Source organism: Pinus tabuliformis, chromosome 4_1 (assembly GCF_031772625.1).
Source record: "Pinus tabuliformis cultivar Carrire ecotype Pingquan chromosome 4_1, CPIR1, whole genome shotgun sequence".
Lineage (NCBI taxonomy): Eukaryota > Viridiplantae > Streptophyta > Pinopsida > Pinales > Pinaceae > Pinus > Pinus tabuliformis.
In genome coordinates, this window is record NC_142303.1 from 785,093,398 (window position 1) to 785,112,862 (window position 19,465).

General features: G+C 36.3%; 1 protein-coding gene and 1 pseudogene across 3 annotated transcripts in view; both read right to left on the bottom strand.

Moving 5' to 3' along the window:
• Positions 1-12,685: 12,685 nt before the first annotated feature.
• LOC149178527 (polyubiquitin-like) overlaps positions 12,686-19,465 on the bottom strand; it is a 49,391-nt pseudogene continuing 42,611 nt past the window's right edge. The window contains exon 4 of the transcript XR_016258210.1: positions 12,686-13,885. The product of XR_016258210.1 is annotated as a polyubiquitin-like (transcript). The remainder of the gene's footprint in view (positions 13,886-19,465) is intronic.
• Positions 14,917-16,405, bottom strand: LOC149178528 (uncharacterized). Of its 2 annotated transcripts, none has more exons than XM_089423661.1 (2): positions 16,324-16,405; positions 14,917-16,113 (listed from the first exon to the last, which is right to left on the bottom strand). In XM_089423661.1, exon 2 carries the CDS (start codon positions 15,807-15,809, stop codon positions 14,922-14,924), a length of 888 nt encoding a protein of 295 aa, XP_089279787.1. In that variant the 5' UTR covers positions 15,810-16,113; positions 16,324-16,405; the 3' UTR covers positions 14,917-14,921. The 2 variants fall into 2 exon arrangements, with proteins under 2 accessions (XP_089279787.1, XP_089279786.1); XM_089423660.1 differs by having other exon boundaries at positions 14,917-16,090; positions 16,324-16,370.

A 19,465-nucleotide genomic window follows, 5' to 3' on the forward strand; every position in this document is an offset into this window, starting at 1 on the left:
GGCACTACTTTGGTTGGGTTTTCGACGCTTTCGGTTGTGCCAATCCCAATGCCAATGGTTGAGGTCGCGAACTGGAACATGCCCCTGTCGAAGATGCCTATGGTGTTGTTCTTCCGACACAAGATTGGGAAGGTTATCTTTGAATGGATAATCTATGTAAGTCCATGAGATCCCTCCAATCCTTACCATAGGGAATATAGCATGACCATGCATCTATAATAGTTCCTTTCAGGCTAGTAATTGCCTTAGAATCAACTTTGCATCGTTCTTTGAAAATATTTTTCAGCATCAACAAAATTTCACAATGATCATCATACAAGTCCACGATTTCTTTTCCATGAAGGGCATGATTCTCTTCCCCATAACCTTCATGATCTTCTTTAATTGCAACCAAGTTTTTCAAGGAGGATTCCTTACGATACAGATTCCCATTACCATCAAAGAAATTTGGAAATCTCTTTTGGTAAAGCATCTCACATTTCTCTTTGAAGCCTTCTATTTCTTTAGTTAGTGCCTATGTCCTCTCCTCAACCAATATAACCAATTGGTGCTTTATTTTCATTTATTTAGCCCTTTCTACCCATTCAGACCTTGTTGATGTTTGCCTTCACCACCTCTTATGGATTTGATTAAGAAAGACTATAATCACTCCGGCCTTAGAGGGAGAGTTGCCAATAGTGCTCTTAATAACCTTCATTTCTCTGTGGGCTCTTTTGACGGTCTCAATCATCTCTTGGATCAATTTCAGATGATCTCAGTGCTTATCTACTGTCTTCATTATTTGTCCCCATATTATTTTCCTAGCTGCCTTGAGGGAAGGTTTGTTGGGGTGTTATATCCTTAGAAACTCTAGTTTAACTTCAATTCTCTTGATGTGTTCCTTTTCCCGAAAAATCTCTATCTTGGTAATTTCTAGCTCTCAGTCTTGATTTGAGAGTAGGGCTTGAAATTCCTCGACAATTTTGACACTGCCTACCCACCTAGAATACAAATGGCCTTTCTCATGTCAAATATTGCTATTAGTGGGTCCCAGGCATTGGTATCACCATCATAATAGTCTTGTTCTTTGGTCTTTCCCTTCATTTGGACATCAACAAAACTTCTAGCAGGTGAGGAAGCCATTGTAACAGGGAAATGTAATGGGAATTGTTAGTTGATTGAGGAGGGAGCAGAGGACAAAAGGGAGATTCTCAAGGAATGAAAGGAGCAAATGAGGATGTGCCACATGTCACAAGGAGATTGGGCAACAAGTTGGTAGGAGAAACCTTTAAAAGTTTAAGTAGTGGAAATGAATAGCGCATGCGAAGGTCAGACTTAGGGTTTCTTGAGCTAAATGAGTTCAAATTTAGCAAATAAAAAAGGTTACTTCAACTCACAAATGTATTTATGGGGCTAATTTAATTAATTGAGGGATTTAGTTTGTCAAAATGACGGATTTTCGTCAAGGAGTGCACATTTATTTTCCAATAAGGCTTAAGGTTTGATTTTTAGAGCTCAATTCATGTGAATTTAGTAAGAGCGGGGTTTTTAAAAGGTTGAATTCATGAATGGGAGCGAAAAAACAGTTTGAAAATTGTGAATTAGGAATGAAATGTCTCGAAACTAAGAAAAATGTCCCCACGAGTGTGTGAGTCGAGCTAGAGGGTGAACTAGACAAAATGACAAGAATGGACCCCAAAATCCTTTTTATATAATTAAAATAAATTAGATGATGTCATGATGACACAACATGACATGGGTCGTGCCAATGTGGCAGGCTGATTGGGCATGGTGAGGCTATGCAACATGCTGAGTGGGTAGTGAGTTTGACGTGGAGTGGCAGGAATCAGTGTGGAATGACGTGGAGGAACACGTGGCTCCCTCCCACACCGTTTGGAAATCGACGTTTGTAATTCTTGGACTAGTGCGTAGGGAGAAAGGGGGTGCCACATATCCCTCCTCGCAACCCTCCACCGGGTTCAAAACTCTGCGGAGCGCCCATAGTCGTTGAATGGCTAGGCACATCCGTTGTTGGATCCCAGCAGCATGAAAGTTTTCAAAATTCAAGTTGGTCTCTCACAGGGGACACTAAACCAGGTCCAAAAATATACTCTCCTTAAGGGTGCAATAACTAACCAAAACTTAAAAGACACAAAAATAATCAGGCTACATCTAAAACTCAAGCCTGACTGACCTTGACAAAAGAAGCTACAGCTACGCGATCACACACCAAAACCATATGGAAATCATGTTGAGGGGTTTGAATCTAATTCTGTAACCAGGATGGGAGTTGTTGAGTCTACTGGAGTCTGTCTTGCTACTGGGGGGATTCCAAGTTGATGCTCAACCCTCCATCCTCTTGTAAGGAGTACTTGGATTCTTTTAAAAGTGATCAAGGGATCAAAAGATGTCCATAGGAGATTCATGCCAATCCATGATACTTTGCCCCATAACAAATTTCATCTGCCAATAAGGGTTAATTGTTTGCATATACTAGTTATACCTCCCTCTTGTATGACCAATATCTAGAACCCGGTTTGCTCAATTAGTGAAAACTTATATGTCTGAAAGGGAGGTTCGATGAGAGGATGCTTCCCCCTCCATGTTGGTGATTTTATCTAGAAGTAGGAGTGAACTCACAATAACAAGATGTGAAACCTTCAATCCGATGATGCATAAAATTTCACCCCAGTAGACCCACTCTTGGAAGCGACCTCTCTTCATACTCCAGCTCACTAATGTGACATAAACTAGATAGTGGAATATCCAAAGCTAATCCTTTTTTCCCAGTGACTAGGGGTAGGCCTCGCAACCCAAGATAACTACAAAATGGATACAACAAAAGCCAACAAGAATAAGAGCCAATACAACAAAATACACAAAGACTGCAACCACACCTCCAACCACCAACTTACCCCACGCCACCACTTGGCCCACTGATGAGAGAACCCCCATGAACACAAAGGAATTAGGGAGGCACCACAAGAAAAGAAAGATGAAGCCAACCCTGCAAACCAAGAAGGAAGAAACCAAGACCATATCCAAACTTCTTCACCCCAAGACTCGTTTCACCATCGAGGCTGACCACCTTCCCAACAGAATAGTTGCGTAGGTGACAAAGGGATAGTCGCTAAACAAAAGAGCCAATATAACCCAGGGATGCTTGTGGGTTGCATTAATATCTCATTTCTATGTGCCTTTTTCAAAATCTATATATTTCATGTACATCTTTTTGACTTTATAGTTGCCTATCTCCTCTTAACAAAAAAAAATAAAAAATCAAACCTAGTACAAGTGGTGAAAATAGGTGAAAATGTTTTTTCGAAAAAAAAAACAATCTTAGTTGATGTGGTTCAAAGATGAAGCCCTACAATCTTTTGAGAGCAAGCATCCAAGCAAGCTCTACTCGAGTATCCCTACATAATGTGAAACGTGATGATCCATCTATTTTGGTTAATTAAAGGTTACATATTGAAAATATGTCAAAAATAAAGAATATTACATTGATTTGTTAGGCAAGATAGCATCAATATGTTAATGATGAATAATATTACCACTATTTGCATATTGAAGGTAAATGACTAGTAATATTAAATTGTCTTATATGAGATATTGGGATGTGTTTTTCATACATTCTTTTTCATTTCGAATACCCTCTCATAAAGCATAAATGAATGAGTACCTTAAAATATACTTTAAATTTTAAAATCTAAACTTATTATTATATATTACTAATATTTTTGGTGTCTAATTTACCAATAATGATATAAAAAAACACATTAGTCCATGCAAAAGAGTGTAAAATCCATAGGACACAAAAATAACATGTTATGCAAGAGATAAAAACACATTCTAATGCTTAAAAGAATACAAAATATGTAGTTATTCAATTATTCACAATTCTCAAGGATTCAACATAGATGAAGTTATTTCTAACCACGTCCCACACAAGTTGTGAAGTTTTTCAATTAAAGATTGTTTTTAGAAGACATTTAGGAACATGGGCACTTAGCATTGTTAATTGTATCCCCTTGAGCCTTTAGTTGCCTCTAATGATTAATTGTTGATTGCATGGAATATATCATATTTAGTTAAAGATGTGTTTCTCGTTATTCAAATGATATATTCATGTTGTTGAATTAGTTAGATGAATACCATCACTTCAATTATTTCTACTTGGTCACAAATTGGTTTTCCACTTGCTTCTCTATTGATATTAAAATCATAAAGGTCTCCTATCACACCCATAATTATCATAAATATTCGTTTTTTGTTGCGTTTATCACAAAGCTATTTCAACTGTTGAACTTCAATGTCAATTATTTTACACTTACTTCCGTGTTAATGTCATAGTCATAAAGGTATACATTCAAAAACATATCTATTTTTAGTAGTAGATTTTGATTTTGTATATTACAAAGGTTTATCATCAATTGAAATTCAACCAAAATTCCTTTTAAAAGGAATATATACACAACAAAATTCAAACACATATTGGTCTTTGGGGATTCCAAAGTAGTGGTGGAATGGATAAATGAGAGTTTTTCTTTGGACATAGCCACTTTTGGTCATTGGCAACAAAGGGTTAGACAACTCTACAAATCCTTCAAGTACGTCAACATTTCACATATCGACAAGGAATTGAATGGGTGTGTTGATGCCCTTTCAAAAAGAGGCTTGATGACTCAAGTGGGCACAATCTTTGTGGAAGAATTTCGTGTTGGATGTTTAGTTTATTTAGGGAATTTTCCTATTAGCCAAGGCTTTTCACAAATGTTGATTTTTCTTTATGTGATTGTGGCCTCAACATTTCTCATTGATGATAGGAACCTTTATGGTCTATATGTTATATTTAGATTAATGTTTGGACTATTTTAACAAGATGGGGATTTCATGATACAATTTGATATTTTGATCAATTTTAAACGATGTAAACACTTTATTATATCAATATAAAGTTGTTGATTTTTTTCTTGTTGAAAAAATTCACGCACACATGGGTCTAAAAAATGTCATCATTTCTTCTTCAAATAAGTAACATTAAATACAACAACTTTGGTGTAGTCATATATACTACCTTTTACACATTTCGTTTTCGTTGAAGTATTTATTTCAAGTTATTGTAAACACTCCAAAACACCTTATTTTATAAATAAAATGTTAGTGTGTCATCTTATGTTAAATTCCACAAGTTCACAACATTTAAGTGCATTTTTTACAATGTTCCTTTACATCCAATGGGGCAATCGCTAGTAATACCATACCTACCAAATCTCTATCTAATGGAATGGTCAATCTTTATTTTTATTTTACTTCCTAGTAATTTTATAAATCATTACTTGAAACAAATTCAAAAATTTCACCTCAACTCAAGGTTCCCTAGATTTGTCCCTTGTAAACTTGAAACCTTAGAGATGAATCTAAAATATAAAATTACAATAGCATATACTTCAATTCTATCCAACCAAATACATAAAGCAACCCAAGAAAATAAACATGAAACAATTGTACCTTAACGGAAATATGTTTCCATCCCTTGGGGCACAAATCTCAACATACAACAAAGCTAATGATCGTCATTTGTTATCCTCTTGCCCTTTTCAAAATCTCCTCTTGATGTATGCAACCCTTAATACCAATCCTCCCATGTGGCCTTTTGCTTCTTGATGTGTAAAGTAAGTCTTCAACACTCTATCTTCGCCTTTAAGTTTTCATTTTGCACATTCATAAAGGAAATTTTTATTACAATTTAAGTTAACATAGACTTTTGAATGGATGTATTTCTCTGAGCAAGGCGGTATTAATACTTTTGGCACTCTTTAGTTAGTGCACACAAAAATTGAACTATTAGGGCAATGAATTATTGATGGTGTGAGTTAAAAATCTTGGAAAGTTTATTAAGTTATTCACGTTTTTGGACACTCGATGACCTTAGACAATCGAGAGGCATGTTGTAGTTCAAGGAACTCCAACTATGCAACCAACAAATGAATTGTTTTGGTAGGGAAACTTATATTTTTTCTTGATCTATTTCAATCCTTTTTGGCTGCGAAAATGATTTGCACGTTAAAGTTTCATTCACAAATTGTAACAAGGGCAACATTTGCAATCCCATGAGCCATAGATCAATCACTTATGAGATAAATAGCTTCAATTCTAGGGCATATCTACATCTTATTTGGATTTGACGTTATGATTACAGTAGAAATTTAAAACGAGAAAGGGTTAATTTTCACTACTACAAATCTAGAGAAGAGGGAATGGAAAAATTCCCACAAAAACTTATGTTACGGCAAACAATCATATTCCCAAGCCATTCTTTTGCAAAATGATATCAACTTGAATGACTTGAAACATAGTTTGGATTCATTAGAAACACTCAGACAAAATCTTAAAATTAGATGAAAAGCCCTATTTTGTATATCCAACTAAAGAGGTAAATTTGGTCCAACAAATGCATGTTTTTGTTTATAGGGGCAAGCCATGTTGTGGGAATATACATTACTTGATCGATGAGTCTTTGGAAAATCATGGGAAGTATTTCTATGGAGATGCGGACATAGGAATATGCCAAGTTATCTAGATTGGAATGGATTTGATTTTGTACAATTATACAAATGAGTGTTTGGAGATAGATTGGTTCAAGAAGAGGATGAAACAATAACATCAAATGTCTAAACAATGACCCATTATAGCAAATTGAGAAAGTTACATATAGGAAGATATCTACAAACCAAGCATATTTTTAAGGTCGTGGAAGAGTAATGTTACAGGAGGCATTTAACTTTTTTCTTGTGCTGAGAATAAACAATTCTTCTATAAATAATCTAGCCATAAAGGTGTAAACTTGGATGCAAGAGTCCTAATGAAAAATGGTATTCCTTCCCTCACAACTATTCCTTGACAGTGGGCCTAATATGTAGCATAAATTTTGTCTATATCTACAAGTCTTTTGGAGAATCTACATCTCCAAAAATCTTGTGTCATTTAAGATTGTAAAATGGCTAATAGATATTGAGAATAAAGATCATTGTGAGGTTACATAAATAGTTTCCCTCGAAGGATTTTCATTGTATTCACCCAATGTACAGGCCACAATCTAGGTGTCTATATCTACAGGTCTTTTGGAGAATCTACATCTCCAAAAATCTTGTGTCATTTAAGATTGTAAAATGGCTAATAGATATTGAGAATAAAGATCATCGTGAGGTTACAGAAATAGTTTCCCTTGAAGGATTTTCATTGTATTCACCCAATGTACAGGCCACAATCTAGGCATAAATTTTGGTTTAATACAACATTCTCATACAATTACAAAAAAAATAATAACACAATCCAAATACTATTTCATATCCAAACAAGAAACCTATTCTAATTATTTGATGTTATTTTATGTCTTGACTCATTGTTACACATTTTTTTGGACAAATTTTACTAGAATATAATGGTCGATGCTCTTTTCTTAAAAAGAAAGGTCATTTTTTCATAGTGTAATGAACACTGGTTGAGAAGATACTCTTTCTTATTGAATTGAACATTCATAAACCCAACACAATCCTACTTGCAATTTGTTTTCAATATTTTAATGGTATTATATAATGAACATTCGTTGAGAAAATACTCTTTCTTATTGAATTGAACATTCATAAACACAACACAATCCTACTTGCAATTTGTTTTCAATATTTTAATGGTATTATATACTAACATTTTCTAGAAAACAAATAGACCATACAAAATGAAACTACCTTTCATCAAACCATTTTTGAGAAAGAAAATAGACCATGTATCATTTCCCATACTCTACACTTTGTAAATAAAAATCTATCAATACAATTATTTATATTTATAAATATTAATAACATATTATGAAAATTAAAACAATTATAGAAAAATAATATTACACTATAATAAGTAAAGTGTAAATAAAAACCTCTCAATACAATTATTTATATTTATATTTATAAATATTAATAACATATTATAAAAATTAAAACAATTATAGAGAAATAATATTACAATATAATAAGTAAAATCCTCCTAGCACAATTAATAAGTCAAGTTTCCAATAACCAGTTAATTGTTAGGAGGGTCAGTTAATCTTTAGCAAAGTGGTTGGGATCAAATTTTCTTCCGCAAAGTTAATTATTTATATTTATAGATATTAATAACATATTATAAAAATTAAAACAATTATAGAGAAGTAATATTATAATATAATAAATAAAATCCCACTAGCACAATTAATAAGTCATGTTTCCAATAACCAGTTAATCGTTAGCTGGGTCAGTTAATCTTTAGCAAAGTGGTTGGGATCAAATTTTACGAGGTAGTTGTCCTTGTGCTATGAGGAAAAGACATATTAAAAAAATCTAGTTAACTTAAAACAATTATGCCTTGTGTTAAGAGAAAAAGACATTAAAAAAATCTAGTTAACTTAAAACTAGCTGAAACAATCTAGTCACTTTAAAACCACTGTGACATTATTAGAAACTTGGCATTATTGGAAGTTATTTTTTTCTTTCTAATGAATATGGAAATTTCGTGTTAGAGTTGGGACACTACACAAAAAGCTTTCGTGAAATTACTTGTCAATGAAGCAATGAATTAATAATTATTTGCTTTCAACCTCAAATTTTTGTTATTTTTTATTATCATTTAAACTTATTTATTTGTAAAGTGATTGGTTGAGTTGTTTAGTAACTTCCCTTTCTACTAATTACTAATTTTTTGTTTTTTGTTTTATTTCCTTTCTATTTAATCTTCTTCTTCTTTTCATTTTTTATTATTTCCGTTTTTATGAATTATATTTTTTTTCTCCATATTTTCAATTTAAGATGACAAATTTTAAATTGTCATCTTAAATTTTAAATTGTCTTTTTATATGGTTTTTTTTAAGATGACATGTTAATTAGAGAAAAAATAATTAAAAATCTTTTCCCGAATATTTTTTTATTTTCTTACTTTTTAATTTGACTAATTTCTTGTCTTTTTCCTTTATTTCCCTTTATTTTTCCTAACTTTGTTGAATTTATTTCATTTAAGCATAGTTTTTATCATTTCTGCCTCCAAGTATACAAAAAATTCAAGAAATTGAATTCAAAAAATTAATCTTATAACATAGGCTTTTGAATGGATGTATTTTTCTGAGCAAGGTGGTATTAATACTTTTGGCACTCTTTAGCTAGTGCACAAAAAAAATTGAGCTATTAGGGCAATGAATTATTGATGATGTGAGTTACAAATCTTGGAAAGTTAAGTTATTCAAGTTTTTAGACACTCAATGACCTTAGACAATACAGAGGGTTTTTGACACTCAATGACCACAATGAGAAGCATGTTGTAGTTCAAGGAATTCCAACTATGCAACCAACAAATGAATTGTTTTGGTAGGGTAACTTATATTTTTCTTGATCTATTTTAATCTTTTTGGCTACTAAAATGATTTGCACATTAAATTTTCATTCACAAATTGTAATAAAGGCAACATTTGCAATCCCATGAGCCCTAGATCAATCACTTGCTTCAATTCTATTTCACTCCTTTTTGGCTACTAAAATGATTTGCACATTAAAGTTTCATTCACAAATTGTAACAAGGGCAACATTTGCAATCCCATGAGCCCCAGATCAATGAGATAAATAGCTTCAATTCTATGGCATATCTACATCTTATTTGGATTTGATTTTATGATTATAGTAGAAATTTAAAAAGAAATAAGGTTAATTTTCACTACTACAAATCTAAAGAGTGAATGGAAAAATTCCTCCACAAACTTAGGTTGAGGCAAACAATCATATTCCCAAGCCATTCTTTTGCAAAATGATATCAACTTGGATGACTTGAAACATAGTTTTGATTCATTTGAAACACTTGGACAAAATCATAAAATTAGATGAAAAGCCCTATTTTGTGTATATCCAACTAAAGAGGTAAATTTGGTGCAACAAATGCATGTTTATGTTTATAAGGGCAAGCCATATTGTGGGAATATACATTTAAGATTGTAAAATGGCTAATGAATATTGAGAATAAAGATCATCACGAGGTTACAGAAATAGTTAGTCCTCGAAGGATTTTCATTGTTTTCACCCAATTTACAAGCCACAATCAAGGCATAAATTTTGGTTTAATACAATATTCTCATACAGTTTAAAAAAATAATAACACACAACCCAAATACTATTTCACATCCAAACAAAAGGCCTGTTCTAATTATATTTTATGTTTTGACATGTTTAATGAGGTTCCACAAAAAAAAAAAAAAAAGAGAGTTTATAAAGTTATATTTTCAACATATTTTGTTCACATTTTGAACCCTAACATTACCCAGCTCAAAATGAAATTGTGATCATCTTTGGCTTGCTCTGAAAGGCTGTATCATACAGAACCAATCGATCAGAAATTCTGGAAAATTTACCATCCAAAAAGATACATCGTGAGGAGAAAAGGCTGCATTTGCAGAATATATGCATCCCGCTTGCTAACCCTTCTATAACAGTCACACGAAATTGAAAAAAACACGCATTGTTAAAATCTATATGAAGTTTGGCGTGGATTGAGGAAGATAAAAAAGAGGAGAGGATTCCATGTAAAAAAGTACTAACATGAAAGTTCGTATTTCGATGGCAATGAAAATATATCTTTTACAGAGTTATAAATATTAAGTCAATAGCAGGAATGTTGCAAACATGATAGGTACCAAATCATATTTACTTTTTCAGTAGAATTCAAATCTGATAAGAGTCTCAAGTGGGTGGGGATGCCATGTAAAAGTGACTAAGATAATAACTCTCCAGCACAAAGAACAGAATCCCAACTATTCCAGAGGTTAACTCTATCAGTAATCTATTACTAACAAAAGTCTGATTTATGTAGTGTGTATACAGAATGTGAAATGGAGTAAAAAACATATCAAAATTGGGAGAGAAGGTTATTCCAAACATAATCCCTGAAAAGTTGAAAACCAAAGGGATTCATCCAAAAATGGACAATATCCTTTTGGTTCAAAAAGGCATGGTAATTAATTTGTATATGGCTAATGCTTGGGTTCGTAACTTTTTCTATTTGTAGATTCTTTTATTCGCCGAAGACACCCTTCTTCTGGGAGGAGCCTCGGCGATAATAGCGAGCAGATTCAAAGGAGTTCATATTTCTTCTCTTTCGATATATCAAAGTGAAATCATGTTCGCTCCATCAGGAGTCACACAAAGCATCGGGAGGGCAATCAGGAAGTTTCTCCAGTAATGGAGGTAAGAATAATTCATAGAAAGTGTCATTTAATAAGAAACTGGAGTACTGTAACTGCCCCAATAGATAGAAGAAGGCTAGAGCAATCAAAGAACCCCACAACTAATGAATCTGGCAATGCGAGCAAAAGGACTCTGGCGGCTAGTGTCGAAGAGTTTGTAGTGGAAGGCGGCCATTCATTAAAATTATTTGCAGGGTTAGACTCGGAGGCTTAAATCAGCCTCTTCCGAAGATCCTCAACATCGAGAGAAGGTTCAGTAACGGCATAAGCTTAACAAGGATGGTAAACGTACATGCACAGGTGGAGGATCAGCTAGAGCGGATGAAATTGTTGGATCCACAGGTTCAATAAGAATTGCAGCAACCGAACCCACATTTGATCAATTTGTTCTCAAATATACCAGTTATAAATGAGTGAGTCATACTAACCATATTAGTTGCTGAAGGCAAATAATGGTAACTCACTAGCTAAAATTACAAGAGACAAAGAAACAAACAAATAAGGCCCACAAATTAAAGTACAGGGCAACGAAAAATCGAAACGGATCATCGAATTCATATAGCTAAAATATGATGTAATGGTTACAAGCAATCAAGCAGACAGGTTAACTTTAATTGTAATTGATGAAAGAAAGCTCTTCACATCTTTGCCTGGCAAAGATATCAGCCAAGTCACTTCAAAAATTAGATCCGTATTTCTCCCATACAAGAACTGGTGACAAGATTTTGCCAGGTTTGCAAACTATGAAATAAAGATTATGTTGGATCTTGAGTAGCTCAAACAACTAGACAATCTAATCAAAGAACTGGTTGATTGGGACTTTGATTTGCCTGGGGTCCGAAATCAAGTATAAATCAGTGATGAAATTCAAAGATGTACTGGATTTCATTTTGGACATAGATTACTCTGTACTAATACTGGTTTAACTCAGATGGGTTTCATATTCGTTGCCCCATGCATCAGTATTTAAATGATTAAATATAAACAATAAAATATACATACGGTGTATCTAAATAATTAAATCCCTGAACTGCATAATATTAGTACAATTCTTATATATATAAATCATTCCTCATATTCACATGATTTATTAAATATAAACAATAAAATATACATACGGTGTATCTAAATAATTAAATCCCTGAACTGCATAATATTAATACAATTCTTATATAGATAAATCATTCCTCATATTCACATGATTCTAAAGATCATGTAATAGAGCAAACACCATCCATCAAATCTGATTCCTACCTGCTGAAACAGTTTGATAACAACAGAACATTTTTAAATATGGCAACTCACAAACTAAAATTCAAGAACTTAGAACCCTGGCTTAATCTAGGAAATAAATTCAAAGCCCCAACTGAAACTTCAGAAATCAAATGACACACATCCAAGTGAAAACAGTAACAGTAACAATGAAATTTAAAACTGGACCACCATTTAAGATACTTGCATTACAATAATATAAATCTTATTATTTCACGGAAATATGTTTTCATAGGCTTTGGTCTTTAGAGAGTTTAATGACTTCCAAAGTTAACATCATCGTATCAGCCAGAAAACCAGTGTTGGCTTCCACCAACCGCACACACGCTAACACAAACAATACCAGAATCCACAAAATATAATAAACACCAACAGACACAGACATAAACACCTTTCAATCATAACCTCCTATGTAACTCCAACAGAACGACAAATATTTAACAGTTAAAAATCACCACCACGAAGACGAAGCACCAGGTGCAGAGTAGACTCCTTCTGTTAATCAGCCAGAATACGTCCATCTTCCAGCTGCTTACCAGAAAAAATCAGCGTCTGCTGGTCGGGAGGGATACCCTCCTTATCCTGAATCTTCGCCTTCACGTTATCAATGGTGTCGGAGCTCTCTAGCTCCAAGTTAATAGTTTTCCCAGTCAAGGTTTTCACGAAGATCTGCAGACCACCTCTCAAACGAAGCACAAGGTGCAGCGTTGACTCCTTCTGAATGTTGTAATCTGCTAAGGTCCGACCGTCCTCCAGCTGCTTACCAGCGAAGATGAGCCTCTGTTGGTCTGGGGGAATGCCTTCCTTATCCTGGATCTTGGCCTTAACATTATCAATAGTATCAGAGCTCTCAACTTCCAAGGTGACCGTCTTGCCGGTGAGGGTTTTAACAAAGATCTGCATACCACCCCTCAGACGCAGGACGAGATGCAAGGTGGATTCCTTCTGGATATTATAGTCAGCAAGGGTTCGGCCATCTTCAAGTTGCTTTCCAGTAAAAATCAAACGCTGCTGGTCAGGAGGAATGCCTTCCTTATCCTAGATTTTGGCTTTCACATTATCAATGGCGTCTGAGCTCTCAACTTCCAGACTAATCGTCTTACTAGTAAGAGTTTTGACAAAGATCTGCATGCCACCTCTCAATCGGAGGACGAGGTGTAGGGTCGATTCCTTCTGAATATTGTAGTCAGCAAGGGTTCGGCCATCTTCGCGCTGCTTTCCACCAAAGATCAGACGCTGCTGGTGTAGGGTCGATTCCTTCTGAATATTGTAGTCAGCAAGGGTTCGGCCATCTTCGCGCTGCTTTACATTGTCAATGGTATCAGAGCTCTCGACCTCGAGAGCGAGAGTCTTACCGGTTAGGGTCTTAACAAAGATTTGCATCTTGAAATCGGGATATAGTTAATAAGGAAGCCCTGCAAGTCAATTCAAATCATTTTAATACTGAAACACGCTGAGTAACAAATATAAACAGTCGCGTGAATAATATTTCGAAAGAGCTGTCAAACATCACAGAATATTTAGCGAAACTTCCTACTATAAATCCCCCCGATAAAGCATAAAGCCCTTGTGTAAAACTGAAAGAAACTGAGTAGGCAATATAACCAGTGGAGTAGGCAATATAACCAGTGGCATGATAAAATATTTCGAAACAGCTGTCAAACGTCACAGAATATTTAGGGAAGCTTCCTAATATATATCCCCCTAATAATGGCACAAAACCCCTATGGGCTGCAAAACGTGTCGTAACTTTACACCATCAAAAGCCATAAAATTGAAATCTCGCAGGAAATAAATCTTAAACACTCTTTCCTCAGACAGATATTGGGGAAAACTGGTCCATTTTAAAGCGCAAAGAGTGGAAGCCATCACAAGGTTAGAAGCAAAAGCCTAAACCCTAATAACAAATAAAACACAAAAATACAAAAGCGTTAGCATATCTTGGAGATGGCAAACAAATTTACGATTAAAAAACCATAAAAGACCTATTTTTTTTTCCCTCAGAAAAATCGTAGTTTCCATTATGTGAAGATAATTACATGTTGTAACATAATTACATGTTGTATATGCATTTATGCATATGTATGAGACGCAGAGTGCCCGTCTAATATAGGAAGTATCAAGTGTAACAAAAATGGGTGCCTTATATCCAGGCAGGGATATCCACGCAGCGAGGCAATGTTCTCTGATGAAGTTCAACAAAAATTAAACAAAATTACTCTACATAGAGAGTGCACATCTGTTACATTTGATAATTTAAGCGCATGTATGAATATTTACACATGATAGCAAAAGAAACCTATAACCAGGCTCCTGCTGAGCCCTCTAGTCTGTAATGTCCATAAACTGCCCTAGTCTGTAATGTTCATAAACTGCCGGTGGTAAAACTGGGAATGTGAACCATCCCTTTGTTCCCAAATCAGCCAAGTGGCCCTGACCGCAGCTTCTTTGGATAGTAAATCGGCAGCTGAGTTTCGCTCCCCGAAGACAACGCAGCACCCATTGCCCTGGTGAGTGGAGGAGAGGGAGGACGATGAGGTGTCTTGCCGCGCTTCTTCTGGGCCTCCTTTGCAGGGGTCTCCGAAGCTGATTCACGGTCTGCATGAATCTCTGCATTTTCAAAGGGGGGATGCTCTCTTTGTGCTTGTGGTTCCTTGCTCGGAATTGCCTTGCTGGACTCCCTTGATTTTGCTTTGCTGTTGAGGGGGCAGTCTCGAAGGAGATGACCAACCTTATGGCACCTCCTGCACCTGAAGGGCACCCCTTCGTAATCCAGTTTCTGCTGCCGAGAGTGGTTTCTCCAATGGAGGGTAATGTGCTGCCGAGAGTGGTTTCTCCAATGGAGGGTAATGTGTTCATGTAAGCCATCGTTGGTATCTAAGTGTACTAGTATCCTTGCGTATGCCATCATGCCGGTCGAAAGGAAAGATTTGTCATGTTCCAGATATGTACCTAAGGCATTCCCGATGCGCCTAAAGATGTCTTCAGACCAGAATTGGAGAGGTAGTCCTGGTAGGCGGACCCAAAGAGGGGCAGCCCCAAGTTGCTCTCTCTCCGGATCAAAAAGGGGATTCCATCGGCGCAGGAGGACGGGAGCCTGTTCAATATGCCAAACTGAAGATAGGACCCAGTTTGTATGATCTTCTCTTGCAAACCTCAACGCGAACCAGCCCCTGACGAATGTCATGACAAAAGGAAGGTTGGCCAGGTGTTGTCCCCAAACTTCGGCGGTCCATTGTTTCAGCCGGGCAGCAGTATAATTCCGTCCCGGTACTTTTCCAACCAGATATCTGTCCGCAGTATCCATGGTGTCTCCCCACTGTATATCTTCGCCCAAGCTGACTATGAGGTCCTGTGCTTTGGTTTTTACCCTCTGTTTCTTACTTGTCCTGTGCAGAGGGGGGCCTGCTGAAATCCTCTTGAATGAGAGGTTTGGAGGATTTAAAAATGGCCCAGAGGGGATGGCACTGGAAATGGGAGGGACCTTGGTGAAACTGCCCGATGGGGGCCGAAAAATTCACTACGGGATGAAGCCCAAGTGAAGTGGCGGATTACAAAAGTTATACAAAAGCAACAGCCATTAATACCCTACAAAGAAGCAATATATAGACCTGTGAGAAGCAAGAACTGTCAAACAAAATACCCGAGGGCCAAAATAATACAGCACAAGATACACTAACAACACGCTCAGCAGTGGCAAGAACATCGTAACCCTAATAAAAACCACACTGTTCGAAATGAACCTACACGCCTGTCAAAATTTATCCAGAAGCAACGGAAATCATTCTAACAAAGAAATAAAGGTGGCCAAGATGCCATACCTGTGAAGCTCTCTGGTAATATATCGCACTAATAAGAGAACGCAGCAAAATACGAGGAATGGACCAAGGGAAGGTTCTATTTATAGAAGCCGTGGAAAAAAAAAACACGAAATTTGAGTGTTTTCGTGGAGTAGAGAGTTGGTTGTTGAAGGGTTAGTGGTTGAGGTGAGACCAAGGATAAAAGATTAAGGGGCATAGAGTGTTATTAGCACTTTGGAATTTCAAATCTCCTACCCGTGTTAAATGAAAATGTGATGAGTTTTGGCATTTTTCATGTTTTTTTTAATGTTTTATTTAAATGTGTGAGTGTCGACTTTTCTTTATCTAGAAATTTTCTTTGAACTAATCCTACATCTCAACTTTCTTTAATCTCTCTTAGAGTTAACATTTATGTTTCCCTGTAAAATACAAGCATACTTTTAAGATTTTATAAAGCTTTTTAGCATTTGATAGTTAATAGTTTTGATTATATACATAAATTTTGACATGTGAAAAAAACTAAAGAAAATCATATAGTTAAAATCGTGAGAATCGTCAACTACTAGTAAATGAGATGAGTGTTTTTTTTAAAGACCAAGAATTTGACTATTCTCTATTTTAATAATTTATTTAAATCTAATAATCTACTACATATTAATTTATTAAACATATAATTACATGTTTAACTTTTTCTTTATAGCTTATTTTCACCAAATATTTTATTTATAGGCACACACATCTTTATTTACTCACTACATACTTACTCAGTGCATATTTTGTGTACTGAATTCTCACCAAGATCTCTTTATTTATACCAAGATAACTTTAATCCCTATAAGTTCACTTTCAACCATCTATGAACTATTGAATAATAAATCTAGTGATGATAGCTAAATATTTTTTAAAATATTTGTATATTCTTTCAACTAATTTGATATCCATTATACATATTTAGAATACATTATTCCTAAAACCATGAAGCCGAAAAATGTCTAAACTAAACAAACTCTGCAATCTATGAGGTAATCAACTTATCATCTACATCTGAACATTGTTAACTAATCATTTTCATAATATCCTAAATATGAGCCTATAGTGTCCTCAACATAAAAAATTGAATTCACATTACTTTCCACAACATAGACGAAATATACAGCCCAACCAATTACACAAAGCAATTCTTCCTATTGAGCATTACGCTAGACAATACCATTACTTATTCTATTCATGTACTTAGTACCAATTTAGAAATAATTAATTCCTACTTGTCTATGGTTGTAATTCTCCATTTGAGGAGTTTGTTCCTACATAATAGGAATTTAGTTTCTCCTAGTTTAGTGTGTGGTTGAGAGAATCTCTCAACCACACTATTGTACGTCTAAGAGAGCATTCCTATCTTGAGACTATTAATTGTATAAATATGTGTGTAATTTCCTCATTCAAATTAATAGAATATATTATTGAGTGTCTGTAATTTTATCTTGGTATCAGAGCCTGAGGGCCTAGCCCCTCATGGGCTTGGCTGCTCCTGGGCTGAAGAGAACAAAAGTTTTGTGAATATTTGTTTGTCCATCATCCGCTGTTCATTAGCTAGGGAAGCGGTAGTTGTGGCGATTCATCAGTGTGGTGAATTATGGACCGACCTGCTGAGCGCTATATTTAATACTGAGGACCGATTGTGCGCGTTCGTGGTCGCCGTGTGTGGAAAACATCGCTGGTGTCTTGGACAGTACAACCTCTGGATTCATCAAATCTGGGCAGAAGGAGCTCTGCATGCAAGCGCTTTCGTGGCCGCAGAGGGATAACAGTGATCTTGCTGTGAGTGTTTTGAATCATTGTTCGACCGAGCTTCAGTGGGATGGATGTGAATCTGTGTGTGGTGCCACAGAACCGCTGGCCGTGGTGTGGATGCTGGGATACTATCCTGTCGAGGTGAGTAGCATGGATCAGTGTGTAAAGAGTTGACTGTGCGAGAAAAATAGTAATATTGTGGATCCAAATTGTGTGTTTGATTCAGCGTCAGGGTCTTCCTTTAAATCGAGTTGTGATGAGAGGGGATTTTATTGACTGTATTGTGTGCGGAATGGTTTAATTTTAAGAAAAATCGCTGGGAATGATTCGATAAAGGGATATCTCGAGGAAATACTGGATGTCGGCGCTAGATTTACAGAAGCCGAGACTCGACCTACACTTACGGTTGGTGATGGGGGAGGTGGCACCGGCGGTGGGCTCAAATTGACCGCTGGCTTACTTTGCCTCAATTGCCAAATTCCTGAGTTGTTGCATAGCCCCATGTGCTCTCCGTGGTAGAGTACTTCGAAATCGTGTTCTCCATGTGAGCTCTGCTCTGATCTGGATGGGCGATTTTTTTTTAATTATGGAAGCAAAGGAGCCGTGGGTAGCAGCTCTGAGGAGCAGCGTCGTTTGAGGAGGAGATCTGTGTGAGGAGCATCGTCGTTTGACTTGCTCGCTTACAGAGGTCACGCGAAGGAGATGTCGTGGGTGGACTGCTCGGAGTCTGAGCAATGAAGGAGCCATGCGAGTGGGACTATTGTTGGAAGGAGCCCGAGTGAGTGTCGATGGAGTAGAAAAGAGGCCCCGGTGGCCATGCATTTGATCCCTGGTAGCCAGCTGCAGGTGAACCCGTGGTGTTGGGTAGGTACAATGGAGCGGTGGTGGCCGTGTCAGTTCTGAGTTGCAGTTGAGTGGTGGTCATGTCGATTCATTTCAGCCCAAACTATGTGTTAGATCTGTGTCGATGGTGTTGGGAGGCCCCAAAAAGGGATGTCTCTGCCATCTGGATGGGAGAAGTGTCTTGACATGAAGCGAGGAGAAGTTTATTTCCATAATTGCATCGCTCCCACAAAGGACGCTGAGAATTCAAAAGAGCATCCTCTCAACATGAGCTCAAGATGCGTGAATTTTGGCCAATGGGACTGTCGGCTAAGACTAAAAAGCGCTCAAGTAGCTCCTGCAATGACTAAATCAAGCTCATTTACCATGCGTTTTAAGCGGGCATAGCTTCGGGCGTGATAAGGAATCGGTCGAGGAGCTGTGCAGTTCGAGCTCGTGTGGGGCTACTATGCGCGAAGACAGAAGCCTAGTTTTAAAGCGGGCAGACTTATGTAGGACAATTGAGAGTCACAGATAGATTCAGGCTCAT

What these genes read in the sequence shown, in the direction of transcription:
- LOC149178528 (XM_089423661.1), bottom strand. Translation starts at nt 15,809, where the DNA reads ATGGATACTGCGGACAGATATCTGGTTGGAAAAGTACCGGGACGGAAT.